This window comes from Oncorhynchus nerka, linkage group LG8 (genome assembly GCF_034236695.1).
Source record: "Oncorhynchus nerka isolate Pitt River linkage group LG8, Oner_Uvic_2.0, whole genome shotgun sequence".
Taxonomy (NCBI): Eukaryota; Metazoa; Chordata; class Actinopteri; order Salmoniformes; family Salmonidae; genus Oncorhynchus; species Oncorhynchus nerka.
In genome coordinates, this window is record NC_088403.1 from 50,437,533 (window position 1) to 50,454,677 (window position 17,145).

Here is a 17,145-nt window from a genome sequence, read left to right on the forward strand (position 1 = left end):
GGGTGTACCTATAAGTAGTGGATCATGGTGTGACATGTGGGGTGCATCCAGACACACAGTTCCTACACAGGTCTGTAAAAATGATCAAATCTTTACAATACCTGGGGAGTTTAACATCACCTGTGTCCCAAATGGTTCCGTATAGGGAATAGGGTGCCGTTTGGGACTCGACGGTAGTGTTTAATATCTGGACTATTTAAGAGTTTAATATCTCAGCAATCACATTAACATTATATAACACCCTGTACAGACTGTGCATATGTGGAACACACCTTGTGCTATGGATGAGGTTGGGGGGTATAGTGTCTTCTCTGTCATCAGACTTGAAACACCTTGATATGAGCCATCTTGGCCATCTTAAAGCCGATCCCAATCTAAGGACATATACTTTCAGGGTATGTATACCTCTGCAAAGTCTAATGTCTCAGTCCTAGTATTTATTTATACGTTTACTAAAAAATAAAAATAGAAAAAAAACTGAATGCCTCAAAATAATTAGGCAGGAGTAGTAATTAGTTGTTTGGAGGTTATTGTGAATCCAAAATCAGATTTTTCGGACTCATTATTTCGGGGAATGTACAAACAAAGAAATTGTGGCACACGTGATGAGGTTCGCTCGTATTAAGCGTTGCTCATTCATTCCCTTTCCAATTCAGTAACATGGTGCATTCTGACATGAATAAAAAATATTTCTGGATCATTTCACAGACACATTAAATGCACCAAAATATGATTCTCATTAAATGCTCCCTCACAGTTGGAATAGGCTACTCTGGACATGCGTCGGTAGTACCCAACTCGCTAACAATCGTCTGCTCGCTAATGGCCTGGTACTCAGGGCTCTATTGTCCCTCTAACCACTCTGACATCAATGCAAATCCAACCAAAGATCACATCAAACACTTCATCAAAACAGTATAATGATTTAAAAACTCACTTCAATGTGATGATCAATTTGAAGAAACAAGTTTACCAACAGGTTGAAACTGAGTGGAAAACATGGTCGTTGTGGATGTTGTTTAAAATCCAAACGCAACGAAATGGACAGCGCTTTCTAAGGTGAAGATTAATTCGAAACACCCATACGCATAATACAGTTTATCCATATGCCCATATTTGACCCCAAGCCCCCCCAAAAAACGGAATTAACTGGGGGCAGTATTGAGTAGCTTGGATGAATAAGGTGCCCAGAGGTTTTTGCTTGCTACTCAGTCCCAGTATATGCATATTATTAGTATATTTGGATAGGAAACACTCTGAAGTTTCTAAGAATGTTTGAATGATGTATGTGAGTATAACAGACCTCATATGGCAGGCAAAAACCTGTGAAAAAAATCCAACCAGGAAGTGGGAAATCTGAGGTTGGTCGTTTTTCAACTCATTCCCTGTTGAAGATACAGTGGGAAATTGGTCATGTTGCACTTCCTAAGGCTTCCACGAGATGTCAACAGTCTTTAGAAACTTGTTTGAGGCTTCTATTGTAAAGGAGGGGCTCATAAGGGCTCTTTGAGTCAGACGCTCGTTCACGTGAGAGGTATCTCGCGTTCCATTGCTTTTCTACAGACAAAGTAATCCTGGAACATTATTGAAGATTTATGTTAAAAACACCCTAAAGATTGATTCTATACATCGTTTGACATGTTTCTACGGACTGTAACAGAACTTTTTGACATTTCGTCTGCTCCTAGTGAACGCGCTTCGTGACTTTGGATTTGTTTACAAAATGCGCTAACAAAAGTAGCTATTTGGACTTAAATGATGGACATTATCGAACAAAACAAACATTTATTGTGGAACTGGGATTCCTGGGAGTGCATTCTGATGAAGATCATCAAAGGTACAGTGGGGAGAACAAATATTTGATACACTGCAGATTTTGCAGGTTTTCCTACTTACAAAGCATGTAGAGGTCTGTAATTTTTATCATAGGTACACTTCAACTGTGAATCTAAAACAAAAATCCAGAAAATCACATTGTATGATTTTTAAGTAATTAATTTGCATTTTATTGCATGACATAAGTATTTGATACATCAGAAAAGCAGAACTAATACAGGTAATGAGTGGAGAACAGGAGGGATTCTTAAAGAAAAACTAACAGCTCTGTGAGAGCCGGAATTTGTAATGGTTGGTAGGTGATCAAATACTTATGTCATGCAATAAAATGCAAATTAATTACTTAAAAATCATACAATGTGATTTTCTGGATTTTTGTTTTAGATTCCGTCTCTCACAGTTGAAGTGTACCTATGATAAAAATTACAGACATCTACATGCTTTGTAAGTAGGAAAACCTGCTAAATAGGCAGTGTATCAAATACTTGTTTTCCCCACTGTAAGTGAATATTTATAATGTTATTTCTGACTTCTGTTGACTGCACAATATGGCCGATATCTTTTGGCTTGTTTGGTACTCAGTTTATTGCATGGTTTGCTTTTTCCGTAAAGCTTTTTTGAAATCTGACACAGTGGTTGCATTAAGGAGAAGTGTATCTAAAGTACCATGCATTAACACTTGTATTTTCATCAACATTTATTATGAGCATTTCTGTGAATTGATGTGGCTCTCTGCAAAATCACTGCATGTTTTTGGAACTACTGAACATAACGCGCCAATGTATACTGATATCCTGAGTCTGCAGTTATTGTAGATGGGGATTTTAACAAAGCTAATTTCAGAACATTGATTGTTGCACCCTTTCGAGCAAAACTTTGGACCACTGCTACTCAAACTTCCGCAATGCATACAAGGCCCTCCCCCACCCTCTATTCGGCAAATCTGACCATGACTCCATCTTGTTGCTCCCCTCGTATAGGCAGAAACTAAAACAGGTCGCGCCCGTGCTTAGGTCTATCCAACGCTGGTCTGACAAATCGGATTCTGCGCTTCAAGATTGCGTCGATCACGTGAACTGGGATATGTTCTGGGTAGCCTCAGACAATAACATCAACGTATACGCTGACTCGGTGAGTGAGTTTATTAGGAAGTGCATTGGAGATGTTTTGTTCTCTCTGTGACTTTTAAAACCTTCCCTCCAAACCAGAAACCGTGGATTGATGGCAGCATTCATGCAAAACTGAAAGGGCAAAACACCAAGTTTAATCATGGCAAAGCGACTGGAAACATGATTGAATACAAAGAGTGTAGCTATTCCCTCCGCAAGGCTATCAAACAAGCAAAACTTCAGTATAGAGACGATGGAGAGTCGAAATTCAACAGCTCAAATATGAGACGTATGTGGCAGGGTCTACACATAATCACGGAATACAAAAAGAAAACCAGCCCCGTCGCGGACATCGACGTCTCACTCCCAGACAAATTAAACAACTTCTTGGCACGCTTTGAGAACAATACAGTGCCACCTACACAGCCCGCTACCAAAGACTGTGTGCTCTCCTTCAACGTGGCCGACGTGAGTAAAACATTTAAACGTGATAACCCTTGCAAGGCTGCCGGCCCAGACGGCATCCCTATCAGCATTCTCAGAGCGTGCACAGACCAGCTGGCTAGTGTGTTTACGGACATATTCAATCAATCCCTATCCCAGTGTGCTGTCCCCACATGCTTCAAGATGGCCACCATTGTTCCTGTTCCCAAGAAAGCTAAGGTAACTGAACTAAATGACTATCGCCCAGCAGCACTCACTTCTGTCATCATGAAGTGCTTTGAGAGCCTAGTCAAGGATCATATCACCTCCACCCTACCTGATACCCTAGACCCACTCCAATTTGCTTACCTCCCCAATAGGTCCACAGACGATGAAATCGCCATCACACTGCCCTATCCCATCTGGACAAGAGGAATACCTATGTAAGAATGCTGTTCATTGACTACAGCTCAGCATTAAATACCATAGTACCCTCCAAACTCATCATGAAGATTGAGGCCCTGGGTCTCGACCCCGCTCTCTGCAACTGGGTCCTAGACTTTCTGATGGGCCGCCCCCAAGTGGTGAAGTAAGGAAACAACATCTCCACCCCGCTGATCCTCAACACTGGGGCCCCACAAGGGTGAATTCTCAGCCCTCTCCTGTAATCCGTGTTCACCAATGACTGCATGGCCATGCACGCCTCCAACTCAATCAACAAGTTTGACAACACTACAGTAGTAGGCTTGATTACCAACAATGAGAAAACAGCCTACAGGGAGGAGGTGAGGGCCCTCGGAGTGTGGTGTCAGGAAAACAATCTCTCACTCAACGTCAACAAAACAAAGGAGATGATCGTGGACTTCAGGAAACAGCAGAGGGAGCACACCCTATCCACATCGACGGGACAGTAGTGGGGAAGGTGGAAACTTTTAAGTTCCTCAGCGTACACATCACGGACCAACTGAAATGGTCCACCCACACAGACAGCGTGGTGAAGAAGGCGCAACAGCGCCTCTTCAACCTCAGGAGGCTGAAGAAATGTGGCTTGTCAACAAAATGACTCCATCCTAAGTGTATGTAAACTTCCGACATCAACTGTATACTGTATTTTATTCCATCTATTGTATCTTGCCTATGCCGCACGGCCATCTTGCATCCATATATTTATATGTACATATTGTTATTCCATCCGCTTACATTGTGTGTATCAGGTAGTCGTTGTGAATTGGTTAGATTACATGTTAGATATTACTGCGCTGTCGGACTAGAAGCACAAGCATTTCGCTACACTAGCCTTAACATCTGCTAACCATGTGTATTTGACCAATAAAATTGGATTTGACATGGTGTACATGGTTTGGGAGGCATATTAGCTGTCGCGCAGTGAGAGGCTGCATGCTCTTGAAACAGTGGTTGATGTGTTGAGTGAAATAAGTGTTCTTATTCTAATCCCAGACATTTCTATATGTCATGCCGTGTGAAAGGAGAGTTTTGATGGTTTCCTCAAAAAAAGAGGTGAACGCCAGCCAGCCTTCTCCTCCAACTATATTTATTTTCCCTCTGCTAATATAAAGCATTGCTCTGCTATAAAACCGGAGGAGCCAACCTGGCCGGATTGAAAAACGAGACAGAGAAAGCGGCATTTGCAATGGGCCACTCTAAATCGAAACTAATTTGACATATTAGTATAAACAAGGTTAAATTAAGAATAGTCTGATGGGTGAAAATATGATCGCTTGAGAGATCAGCGTGTGCAGGAACAGAGCGCAAGCTTTATTTATTTTGAATCATAAATAGCCTATAGTCGCATTATGCAGCCCATATATGTTTTGATTTCTCAGACATTTTGTTGTATCAGGTTTGTATCATTCACATCTAAAGATGGAAAATAACTCTTAATCTACCGTACAAGACCTGTTTCAAATGACCACTTTTAAGTACAACATACTGTATGAGTCGGCCTACTGTACTGTATGTTGTCTGACTAAGCGCCATACCATGTGCTGTAAGCTAATTAATTTAGAAGACAAGATATCCTTGTAAGTCCTGTGCCATTATTTTATATTATATGATTTTATAGTAAGAGCAATATAATTGAACTTAGCTGAATAAAATATAAAGGATATTTTTCCCAAGATAAAACGAGTGCGCATAGAAGTGGCTACAGTTCCTTCAGAAAGTATTCATTCTCCTTGACTTATTCCACATTTTGTTGTGTTATACAGCCTGAATTCAAAATGGATTAACATGATTTATTTCCTCACCCATCTACACACAATATCTCATAGTGACAAAGCGAAAACATGTTTTAAGAAATTTTATGAAGATTAAAGACAGAAATATAATTAATTTACATAAGTATTCACATCCCATAAGTCAATACATGTTAGAATCATGTTAGAATAGCGATTACAGCCTTGAGTCTTTCTGGGTAAGTCTCTAATAAATTAAAGCTCTTTCAAATTGGTTGTTGATCATTGCTAGATAACCATTTCAAGTCTGGCCATCGATTTAAATCAAAACTGTAACTAAGCCACTCAGGATCATTCAATGTCATATTTGTAAACAACTCCAGTGTATATTTGGCCTTGTGTTTTAGGTTATAGTACTGTCTCCCATTGTCTGTTGGAAAGCAGGCTGAAACAGGGTTTCCTCTAGGATTTTGCATGTACTTAGCTCAATTCTGTTTATTTTTATCCCCCAAAACTCCCTAGTTCTTGCCTATGACAAGCATACCCATAACATGATGCAGCCATCACCATGCTTGAAAATATGAAGAGTGATACTCAGTGTTGTGTTGGATTTGCCCCAAACATAACGTTCATTTATTTTGCAGTTTTACTTTAGTGCCTTTAGTGTCTTACAGTATGCATGTTTTGGAATTGTTTTATTCTGTACATGCTTCTTTCATTTCACTCTATCATTTAGGATAGTATTGTGGAGTAACTACAATGTTGTAGATTCATCCTCAATTTTCTCCTATCTCAGCCATTGAGCAACTGAGTTAGGAAGAATGTCTGTATCTTTGTAGTGACTGTGTCACGACTTTCGCCGAAGTCTCCTTGTTCGGGCGCATTTGGCGGTCGACGTCACCAGCCTTCTAGTCATCGCCGATCCACTTTTAATTTTCCATTTGTTTTGTCTTTGTTTTACACACCTGGTTTGAAATCTCCAATTACATGTTCATTATTTAACCCTCTGTTTTCCCCATGGTTTTTGTGCGTGATTGTTTTTGTATTGTTCGGTCCGATTTTGTGGGCTTGGTATTTCAAATGTATTTGGATTTTGAGTAAAGTTACTTTTATTACTCATCTCTGCTGTCCTGCTCCTGACTCCTCTGCACACGCTACACCCAGACCTTTACAGACTGGGTGTATTGATACACCCATTAAAAGTGTAATTAATAACTTCAACAGGATATTCAATGTCAGCTTTTTTCCATTTTTACCGATCTACCAATAGGTGCCCTTCTTTGTGTTTGAAATTCACTGCTGAACTACTGAGGGATCTTACAGATAATTGTATGTGTGCGGTACAGAGATGAGGTTTTTAATTCATTGGTAAAAAATTTCAAGAAATATCATTCAACATGCACAGTATGGGGTATTGTGTGTAGGCCAGTTAAACAAAATCTAAATTTAATCAATATAACATTCAGGCTGTAACACAACAAAATGTGGAAAAAGTCAAGGGGTGTGAATACTTTCTGAAGGCACTGTATTATGTTCTTCTGAAATACATTTTCTTCATATCATAATATTTATTTACACCTGCCTAAAAGAACAATGGATTTATTGTGATGGTGTATATTAAATAGATTTCTTAGACTTTATAAAAATTGTACTTGTGGAGGTCTGGAGTTGCCAAATGTGTTTATGCTAATTAGCGGTCAATTACCGTGAGACCGGCAGTCATTTGCATGACAATTACCGGCTGACAAAATTTCATGATCACCACAGCCTTATATCCGCTAATTACAATTTGGCATTTTGCTGGGCTTTGACGCTGTGTCTAGTGAGCACAAAATAAGACACTTTACCTTGTTATTTTGTCGTTAGTGCTCTATGACCCGTTGTTTTCTGCTTAATTAATCTCCTAATGTTATATTTACTTGTGGAAATGTCCATTGTGGGCTGTTAAGTGCTACATGCAAGGAAAGACAGCAATCCCTTAATAGTAATTAGAGATATGGTGAGCAAGCTTCAGCCTCCACTATCTCAGGGGGCTGTGGGAGAGAGCTGTGAAGCTCGGTGGTGGTGAAAAGGCGAATGATTCCCCCGGGTGGACAGGCGAGCCCTCCAATACAAAGATGGCTACTCGAGGTCGGAAGTGTTCGAAGTACCACACTAAGGCTATGTTTCAATGTTCGTACTAGCATACAACTTAGAATCCACGGCCAGTACATTGCTTCATTATAAGCTGTATGCTAGTGTAGATATTTGAACAGAGCCTCACAGTACATATTTTAAAATGTCTGTCGACCCCTAGAGCCTTTCAATGCCAATACATCATTATACCGAATAACAAGCCATGGTCGTGTCTGAATATGCGATAATAGAACATTTTATAGAATGTGAAATGTTGAAAATTGAGGATGCTTTAAATGCCAGGATGTCATACTCATTTCGGCTTTTCATCTAGTAGAATTGGTTGCATGCTATTGAGGAAGAGAGTCATCTTTTCAGACCCACCTGTGTTTGACAAAAGCTGATAATGAAATAAGGCACTGTATCAAATTGAAATATTGATGGGAAACAACATTAGATAGTGCATTTTCAAATTAGGGTGAGCCTATTGTTGCTGCTTATATTTGTTTCGTACGCATACCTGCATACCTTTTTACTAAACAGTACGTTCTAAATAGTATGTAGTACCTAGTATGTCGTTTTAGTAAGTAGTAGGCAATGTCCAATTCCCTGTGATTACAAAGTTGAGTGGACTTCCTTCCATAGTATTTTGAAATAGGCCACCAGTACAAAGTTTGAATGAACAAAAGGCTAAGTTAATAGAGATGCCAGTCTGAGCAGGAGTCTCCTGACATCTCACCCGTTTTGAGACTTAGCTCTCATCAAGCCTGCTTTCATCAAACCCGATTCATCATCCAGTCAAGAGTCTGACAAAATCCCCTCCACTTAGTGATGGGCTTGGGCCAGACAGGAAGTCTGCCTATCTGAAGCCGGTGAGGAGCAGCCGAGCTTCAGAAGTCCCGGGCTCAGCGAAGACGAAAACATTTAAACAATGCAATAATGGTCGGTAGCGTCGCGAGAAAGGGTTTCAGGCTTGCATGTGTAATCAAATGCTTCTTGTTAGTGGTGGTAAAAAGCGGCTGATCAATTCTCTCTCTCTCTCTCTGCTACACTGTGGCTATAGGAAGAATGGTGGGCTATATATTCATTTTCCCCATTTATACCCTTCTGTTCTCAACACAATAAGATCATCTCAAAACGATAGAAAATGCTAGCATCTTCACTCGTCAATTGTTTTCCCAATCCCAAATTGACCACTTGTCCCTATATTCCCCTACACGTTATGCACTTGTGGAGATCTGAGAAGATGAGGATGGTATAAGTAACATTGAAATAACTATTTTGCTCACTGATATGCTAGGTGAATTTTTGCCATACTTATCCATTTCATACAGATATCCACAAATACACAAGAGTGGGAGCTAGGGGTTGATTTGCGATTGGGTGCCTGCCTACCTGCCTGCCTGTCTGCCTGCCTGTCTGTCTAGTTGGCAGAGGTTTAAATCTCATCCAACAGTTCATTATTCATTCATTATTCAGACTCGGTCCCTACGAGGGCTGTTACAAGTGAAGCTCCACAGCTTTTTACAGAGCCTCTATATCTAACTTCTCTGATTATACTGGACCCGCTCTCCTCTCTCCTCACTTCTATCCCTTCTCTCCCTCTCTCCCCTCTCTCCGCTCCCCTCTCTACTCTCCCGACTCAGTTGGAGAGTCCCAAACCGTGTAATTTTAAACAAATAACATCCAGCTTCAGAAAGCGGGGCAGAGACCTGCTGGAGTGCTGTGTAGTGTGGAGCGAGGGAGAGTGTGAAAAGAGAGGGCAGAATAGAGGTAAAAGGTCACCAACTACAGCCATACTTGTGTCCGGAGGGGCGGGGGGGGTCACACCAAGGGCCTGAGTTGCCGTGCTTTAATCGGGCAGGAAGTCCTTGAGGGGGTCACACACAGAGGTCGCCCATAGGGGTCATCATTGAAGCATCCACGGCACAGAGAACCCACAGGCGATGGATATGCACACAGCACAGTCATGTTTAATTCAAAACGCACTGTTCACATGAGGTCTGGAATAGACACACATGCACGCCCGCACACACACACATTCTGCATACATAAACTGCATTCATGAACACACATGCTTTCTCTGGCCGTAGAGGATTTTAGATATCTGTCCGTGTGCAAACACTATTAATTACAGCTACGCGCTGATGCATTATAAACCGTGAGGGGTATTATTTTCCCATCCATCTCAGACACTGACAGTCAGTTAGATAGTGTACTACTTAGCTACAGTGCACCCGAGTCAATCCGCATAGAGAGCGAGAGCAGATTTATTAGACTTTTCAAAGCCAACATCCTTAGATTGATCCCAACTTTTAGACACTCTTATAAAACTCTCCTGCTGCGCACGCCGAATTACCTTAATGCATTAAAGGCACTTTGCAGCTTTCTTTTATATTTTATTTCACTGCTTCCCCTTAAGTAAGGACAAAAAAAAAAAGTTGCCGCGAAATATAGCATCTGCTAGCCGCATAACCCCTCAATCTCCAGACAGATGAATGATGTAACTCACAGGAAAAGAAAAGGTTAGGGTCCCGTTTCCCGCGTCCTTCTCGCTTTCCCTGACAAGCTAATAGGGGAGATGTAGAAGCTCTTTCATTGCCCTGCACTTCATTTCAGTTTATTTAACACCTGGGATCCCTCTGGATTGTAAAACATGTATTTACTACCACTTATTCATCTCCCGGGTTCTCTTTTTGTGCTGGGCTTTCATAACTCCCCCCTCCCGCCCCCCCCCCTCAGACGAATGATTAATTTGAAATGCAACCTGGTCATGGATCAGGTTAAGGAACTCTTAAATGCAAAACAATCATGAGGCCTTGAAAAATGTCACCCTCTTAAAACGTTGTCCGTCCCCTATCTGCGTTAAGTGGGCTCTCTCTGATTTGAATGGGGCTATTTTGGCTAATTTGGGGACAGATTTATATACAGGGTTGGGTTGTTAAAACAATGCGGCTGTTGGCCAGGCTGCTCCAATGAGAAGGTGGGAAGACAGGTCATCGGTGTGGCCTAAAGAGGGCAGCACAAACAAAGGCTTGAGCCGGTTGGATGAGGTTCCACCACCACCTGAGAGCAAGGGGGGGAGATGGGGAGAGAGAAAGAGATGAGGAGAGAGATGAGAGGCATCAGTGTGGAGTTGAGGAGAGGGAGACAGAGATGGAGAGAGAGACGGAGAGTGAGACAGAGATGGAGAGAGAGAGATGAGGGGAGAGAGAGATGAGGGGAGAGAGAGATGAGGGGAGATGAAGATGAGGGGAGAGAGAGATGAGGGGAGATGAAGATGAGGGGAGAGAAAGATGAGAGGGGAGAGAGAGATGAGGGGAGATGGAGATGAGGGGAGAGAAAGATGAGAGGGGAGAGAGAGAGATGAGGAGAGAGAGATGAGGAGAGAGAGATGGGGAGAGAGGGAGAGATGGGGAGAGAGGGAGAGATGGGGAGAGAGAGAGAGATGGGGGAGAGAGAGAGATGGGAAGAGAGAGAGATGGGAAGAGAGAGAGAGATGGGGAGAGAGAGAGAGATGGGAAGAGAGAGAGATGGGAGAAGGGAAGATGAGAGAGAGAGAGATGGGGAGAAAGAGGAGAGATGGATGGGGAGAAAGAAAGAGATGAGGAGAGAGACAGAGAGAGATGGAAAGAGAGATCAGGGAGAGAGAGAGAGAGAGATGGGGGAGAGAGATGAGGGGAGAGAGAGAGAGAGAGAGAAAAGGGGAGAGAGAGATGGGAGAGATGAGGGGAGAGAGAGATGAGAGAGGGAGAGAGATGGGGAGAGAGAGATATATGGAGAGAGAGAGAGATGAGGAGAGAGAGATGGGGAGAGAGAGAGAGATGGGGAGAGAGGGAGAGAGATGGGGAGATAGAGAGAGAGATGGGGAGAGAGAGAGAGATGGGGAGAGAGAGAGATGGGAAGAGAGAGAGATGGGGAGAGAGCGAGATGGGAGAAGGGAAGATGAGAGAGAGATGGGGAGAAAGAGGAGAGATAGATGGGGAGAAAGAAAGAGATGAGGAGAGAGACGGAGAGAGAGATGGAAAGAGAGATGAGGGGAGAGAGAGAGAGAGAGAGACAGATGAGGAGGTAGAGAGAGCTGGGAAGAGAGAAAGAGATGGGAGGAGAGAGAGAGAGAGGCAGCAGGAGGATAAATAAACACGGGTAATGTAGCGAGATGTTTGGAGGAGACGAGGATCAGTGGGGGTGAGGTGGGCTAGCGTGTATTACACATTCGCTATAGGGGGTCAAAATGTGAGAGGCACCTGTGGCGAGATTCCACACTCTCTCTCGGCAATGGGAGAAGGAGAGGGTGGAGGAGAGAACAAGTCGCACTGCCCACCATGCAGGTCAGTCACTAATGCGGCAGCAGTACACCACCTGCCTCGCCCCCCCGCCAGTGACACGCTGATGGAAGTTTCCACTCCAAATCTGCAACAGCTTGGGTATTAGGGAGACGTTGCGTACACACACACCTCCCTCGCCACATGGCGGGGAGCATTTACATAAACAAGCAGGAGAAAAGCATGCTTCCAATGTGAATAGATTACGTTGCATAGTGGTTTGCGCAGCTTGACTTTAAAAATGGTTGATCAAACACTCGCCCCCCGTCCGTCCGTCTGTCCCGTTTCTCTGTCATTTCACAGGTGCACGTGGCAGGGGGAGAGAGTGGAAAGGAAAATAGAGACAGTCCTTAAAGGCCCAGTGTAGTCAACAACTTGATTTTCTTGTGCTTTATATATATATTTCCACACTGAGGTTCGAATAATGCTGTGAAATTGTGAAAATGATGATAATGGCCTTTTAGTATAAGAGCTGTTTGAAAAGACCACCTGAAATTTCAGCCTGTTTTTGGTGGAATGGAGATGACATCACCAGGCGGTAAATTAGTTAATAGACCAATAAGTGTTCCAAACCTCTCTGCCAATAACTGCTGGTTTTCAGTTTTCCCCTCCCCTCTCAGGCCACTACCTGACAGTCCAAGTAAAATTCTTGCTTGAGAATTTGCACTTTGCTGAGAAGCAATTTTGTATTTTTTTTTAGAGCAGTAAAGTTTTTACGCAGAAATTATTTGATATGGAGATCAAAACGGCTGCATTGGACCTTTAATTGCCTTTTCAGTCATTAACGGCCCCACACCTCATGAAACATTAATTACACAAAAGGGATAGTGACACTTATTAATTTAAAAGTATTCACTGTGTCCCAAGAACTGACCGATAGCAATTCACTACAAAAACTCTCGCGACCCACAATTACCAAACAAAACAAAAACATTTAAATGTACCTGTACCTGTAACGTTTACTTGTTCCCCCTAACTGCTTTAATCTGTGGAGTGAGTGATTACACAATACTTAATCAGGGGTTAACCCTTTCAGCACCTCCCTCTTTCCACATCCCCTATCCATACAGTGTTGTTCATATTGAAGACGGTCTTGTTCTCCCTGAGGACAGGAAGTAATTGACAAAGAGGATCTTTTAATTACGGCTACAGCTGGGAGGGACAGGTAAGCACATCACTCTCCTCCTCCCATCTCTCTCTTCCCTACTCTCTCCTTCTCTTTTTCTCTCTCCCCTCACTCACTCACTCACTCACTCACTCACTCACTCACTCACTCCCCCCCCCCCCCCCACACACACACACACCCTCTCGCTCTCTCTCCTCTGATTTAACGGCCACGGAGATCATGTGACATCAAACCTCTTGATGGGAAATACCCTTGACATCGTTGCTCAGACCTAACATACATTCTCTCCCCTCCCACTTTCCACTCCTCCCGCTCTTGCGACTTGAATTTTTTTTCACTTCATCATGAAATAGGGCAAAAACCAACATGAGCTATTCACATAATAAATAAAGCTTACTCTATAGAGTAGTACTACATTTCCTCTTTAATCAAAGACTGGAATCGCTACGGGTGAAACGGCCACGTCAGTTTGCTATATTACAACAACAAAGACGTTACTTAAAACATCCAGCACGTTATTTTTGTTGTCATGGCACGTGTGATAGCACAGCAGATTATGTACTACAATTGCTTTCACCACAATGCTGCATAAGATGCTCATTTCCTCAAAACTAAACAATAGCAAATGCCTGGGGTGGCCAGTGGCCCTTTTTCGCCTATTGTGGATCACAGCTTTAAGGCAAGGCCAACTATCATGTCAAGAGAGGGCTAGGGTGGGTTGATCTATTATGGCAAGGCCACCTACATAAAATAGCATGGGGGATAGTTAGAGCATAACGTTCTTGAGAACCGCCGAGACAGAATCACCTCTGATGATGTATGAGTGTTAATAAATTCCCTTTATAAGTGTGCTGGTTTTCATAGAATAGAGACAAACCTTAGATGGCATCATGCCTTAGAGGTAGGTAAGTATCCTAGCAGTTAAATGTGTTTGGCCATTAACCGAAAGATCTCTGGTTCAAATCCCTGAGCCGACTATGTGAAGAATCTGTCGATGTGCCCTTGAGCAAGGCACTTAACCATAACCGCAGGATGTTTGGGGGAAAGGGGGGTGGGTTGCCCATGCTACAGCTATATCAGTCCGCTATATACAGTCCCAGTGCACTACTTTGGTGAGAATAAAAAAATACAAATTATGTATTCATTATATATTTATGATTTATTTTTCAAGGGAGCTGCAGCACCCCTACTGTGGCTATGCACTTAACCCTAACTGATCCTGTAAATGCTAAATGTAATCGTGTTTTTGTATGTCACTCTTTTTGCAGGTCTGGCGTATAGGTTGCTATACATTGCTTTTGGAATTTCACATTGAGAGCAGCATTAAAGCTGTGGCCTATGGCCTAGTGTTTAGTGACACTGTTGAGGCCTCACCTGCTTTTGAGATGCTGGATGCTGCCCAGACACTTGAACTGTCCATTCACCATGATGGCCATGCGTGTACACAGGGCCTCACACTCCTCCATGCTGTAAGAGACAGAGAGAGCGAGAGAGAGAGAGAAACAGAGAGACAGAGAGAGAGAGAGACAGAGAAACAGAGAGACAGAGAGAGCGAGAGAGAGACAGAGAAACAGAGAGACAGAGAGAGCGAGAGAGAGACAGAGAAACAGAGAGACAGAGAGAGCGAGAGAGAGACAGAGAGAGAGAGAGACAGAGAGAGAGAGAGACAGAGAGAGAGAGAGAGAGAGACAGAGAAACAGAGAGAGTGAGAGAGAGAGAGAGAGACAGAGAAACAGAGAGACAGAGAGAGCGAGAGAGAGACAGAGAGAGAGGTTCAATTGTGTACTAAAGGACTATAGAATTTTAAGTTTATGTGGAAAGGTGTTGACTCTATGCAAACATTAGTCAAAAGATTTGCAGACCTGAATCAAGAGTCAGTAAGATAAGCATTTTTTCGGGTTTTGTTGTCTACAATGTCCTCTCTGCACCCAGAGGGCTGACTAATGACCAATGTTCAAGCTCAGCCTTTTTCCTTATTTGAAGAAATAAAACAAGAAACATTTGGTCCGTCTTTGAAATATGCCTGCCGCGTCCACATTTCGCCTGCTCTGTGGTTAATACTGCAGACAATGGGTAACTTTTAGCTGAACAATTATTTTCCCCGGGATTCGCTTCACGCTGTTCGTTGAAAGGCGCGACGGAGTGGGCGTGAGACAAGGGAGGAGAACATCTGTACATTCTTGCATGATTTTATGTTTCTTTGAGTTTCAGCAGCCATTTTGAATGCAGACAGATTCATTTCTTGCTGAGGTGGAGGCTTTGTATTGCTTTGCTGAGGGATGGAGCAATTAGGATTATGACGATGTAAAAACCTGCCGAATGCGCCACTCGACAAACTAAAGCACCTGGTTGGGATATGGACGATTGAACGCAACTGAGCCGTGTTCCCGCTATTGCTAATATAACAAATGTATTTTGTTTCTCAGAAAAACAACACAATGTGGTGTTAATGGGTTCACAAACTAAACTGTACAAAAGGGTTTTGCACCACCCGCACCACCCGCTTCCAACAGAAGTTAAGATTTGAAAACAATATTGCAGGTTGGAGAGAGAAAACATTGAAGTCACGAATAAACATGAATGTAGTGAAGTACTATCCATCTCGCTGTTTGTACTTCGTGGATTTCTCAGTTTGAGTTACGGTGTGTCGTATTGGTTATTGCACCATTGTCTACTCCTCCTGGCCCATTCACTAATTGCGTATGAAGACAGTAAAGTCTAACTCTGCAAATCAGATCTAATAGCTTTAAAGGACCAACATCAACTTTCAAGGAATTTTATTTCCTCATGGTTTTTGAAGGACACAGCTCAGAAATGCCTTAATTAAGTTTAGCATTGCTTTATTACCTTAGCATAATCCCAAAAACATATGTTGCAAGGACGTGAAGAAGTGTTGTATTGCTAATGTTTTCAACCTTGTGAACGAGAACCCAATAGTAAAACAGGAAAATGCCATTCAGAGCCACACTCACAAATCTCAAGTTAGAATTGGGCCTTAAAACTGTAAGAATACGCACCTGTGTGATGTTAGGATGACCGAGCGTTCCTCTTTGATGACACTCAGGATACAGTCCCACAGGAAGCGTCTGGCTTTGGGGTCCATCCCTGTCGTTGGCTCGTCCTACAGTAATGGGAAAAGACGTTCCTTCAACATTTGACCTCCATTAAGTTCGATGTTATCCCATCTCTACTCCTATTCTCCCTTAAAATTATCCATGTTCCACATCCTTAGACAAACATTCTAAGCTTAAAATGACTGTCCTTAAAAATAATATATTTTGGGGTATTTTATTCAATCTATCTATCCTTTTCAAAGCCCCTAGAGTCGATTAACGTACTAAATGAAATCTAAGTTACATAATAAGAACATCTCCATTAAAATCTGTCTGATTAAGGTAGAGATACCGCATCGGCAGATGTAGCACTTCAGCAGCTGCGGTGAAAGGTGGAAAAGCTAGAGCTGTGTTTGTCAGACCACGAGACATACCAAAAATCGGTCTTCTCACGAAAACATCTGTAGCATCCAAACGGTTTGACCTAACTATTAAGACAACTCTATGGAAAGGGGAGATTCTCACTAGCATGACTGTTCTACGACCCCCACAAGTGTCAGGGGATTTGTCGGTACCGTCGATGTGCCAGCTTCTGTTTGTAGCATATAAACCATTTGGGCTACAAACTAATGTGAGAGGGGAGATTCTCACGGACACGATGGTGCTCTACAACCCCCAGAAGTGTCCAAGGACTCATATGAAGGTAACCGGTACCAGTTTTTTTAAAATGTATTGAAGTATGAAGGTAGTTTTGGGCCTACCCCCAATTTTTTTTTCTATGTGTGAAAAATGTATACTGTATATACAGTTGAAGTCAGAAGTTTACATACACATAACCTTGTTTTTCAACCACTCCACAAATTTCTTGTTAACAAACTATAGTTTTGGCAAGTCGGTTAGGACATCTACTTTGTGCATGACACAAGTCATTTTTCCAACAATTGTTTACAGGCAGATTATTTC

The 17,145-nt window shown here is 42.5% G+C and overlaps 1 protein-coding gene across 1 annotated transcript in view; it reads right to left on the reverse strand.

The window, feature by feature from the left end:
* LOC115133544 (phospholipid-transporting ATPase ABCA1-like) overlaps positions 1-17,145 on the reverse strand; it is a 293,869-nt gene that overhangs the window by 8,481 nt on the left and 268,243 nt on the right. Inside the window, exons 47-48 of the mRNA XM_029666848.2 lie at positions 16,147-16,250; positions 14,504-14,596 (exon numbers count right to left, since the gene is read on the reverse strand). Of these exons, the coding sequence (XP_029522708.1) occupies positions 14,504-14,596; positions 16,147-16,250 (197 nt within the window). The remainder of the gene's footprint in view (positions 1-14,503; positions 14,597-16,146; positions 16,251-17,145) is intronic.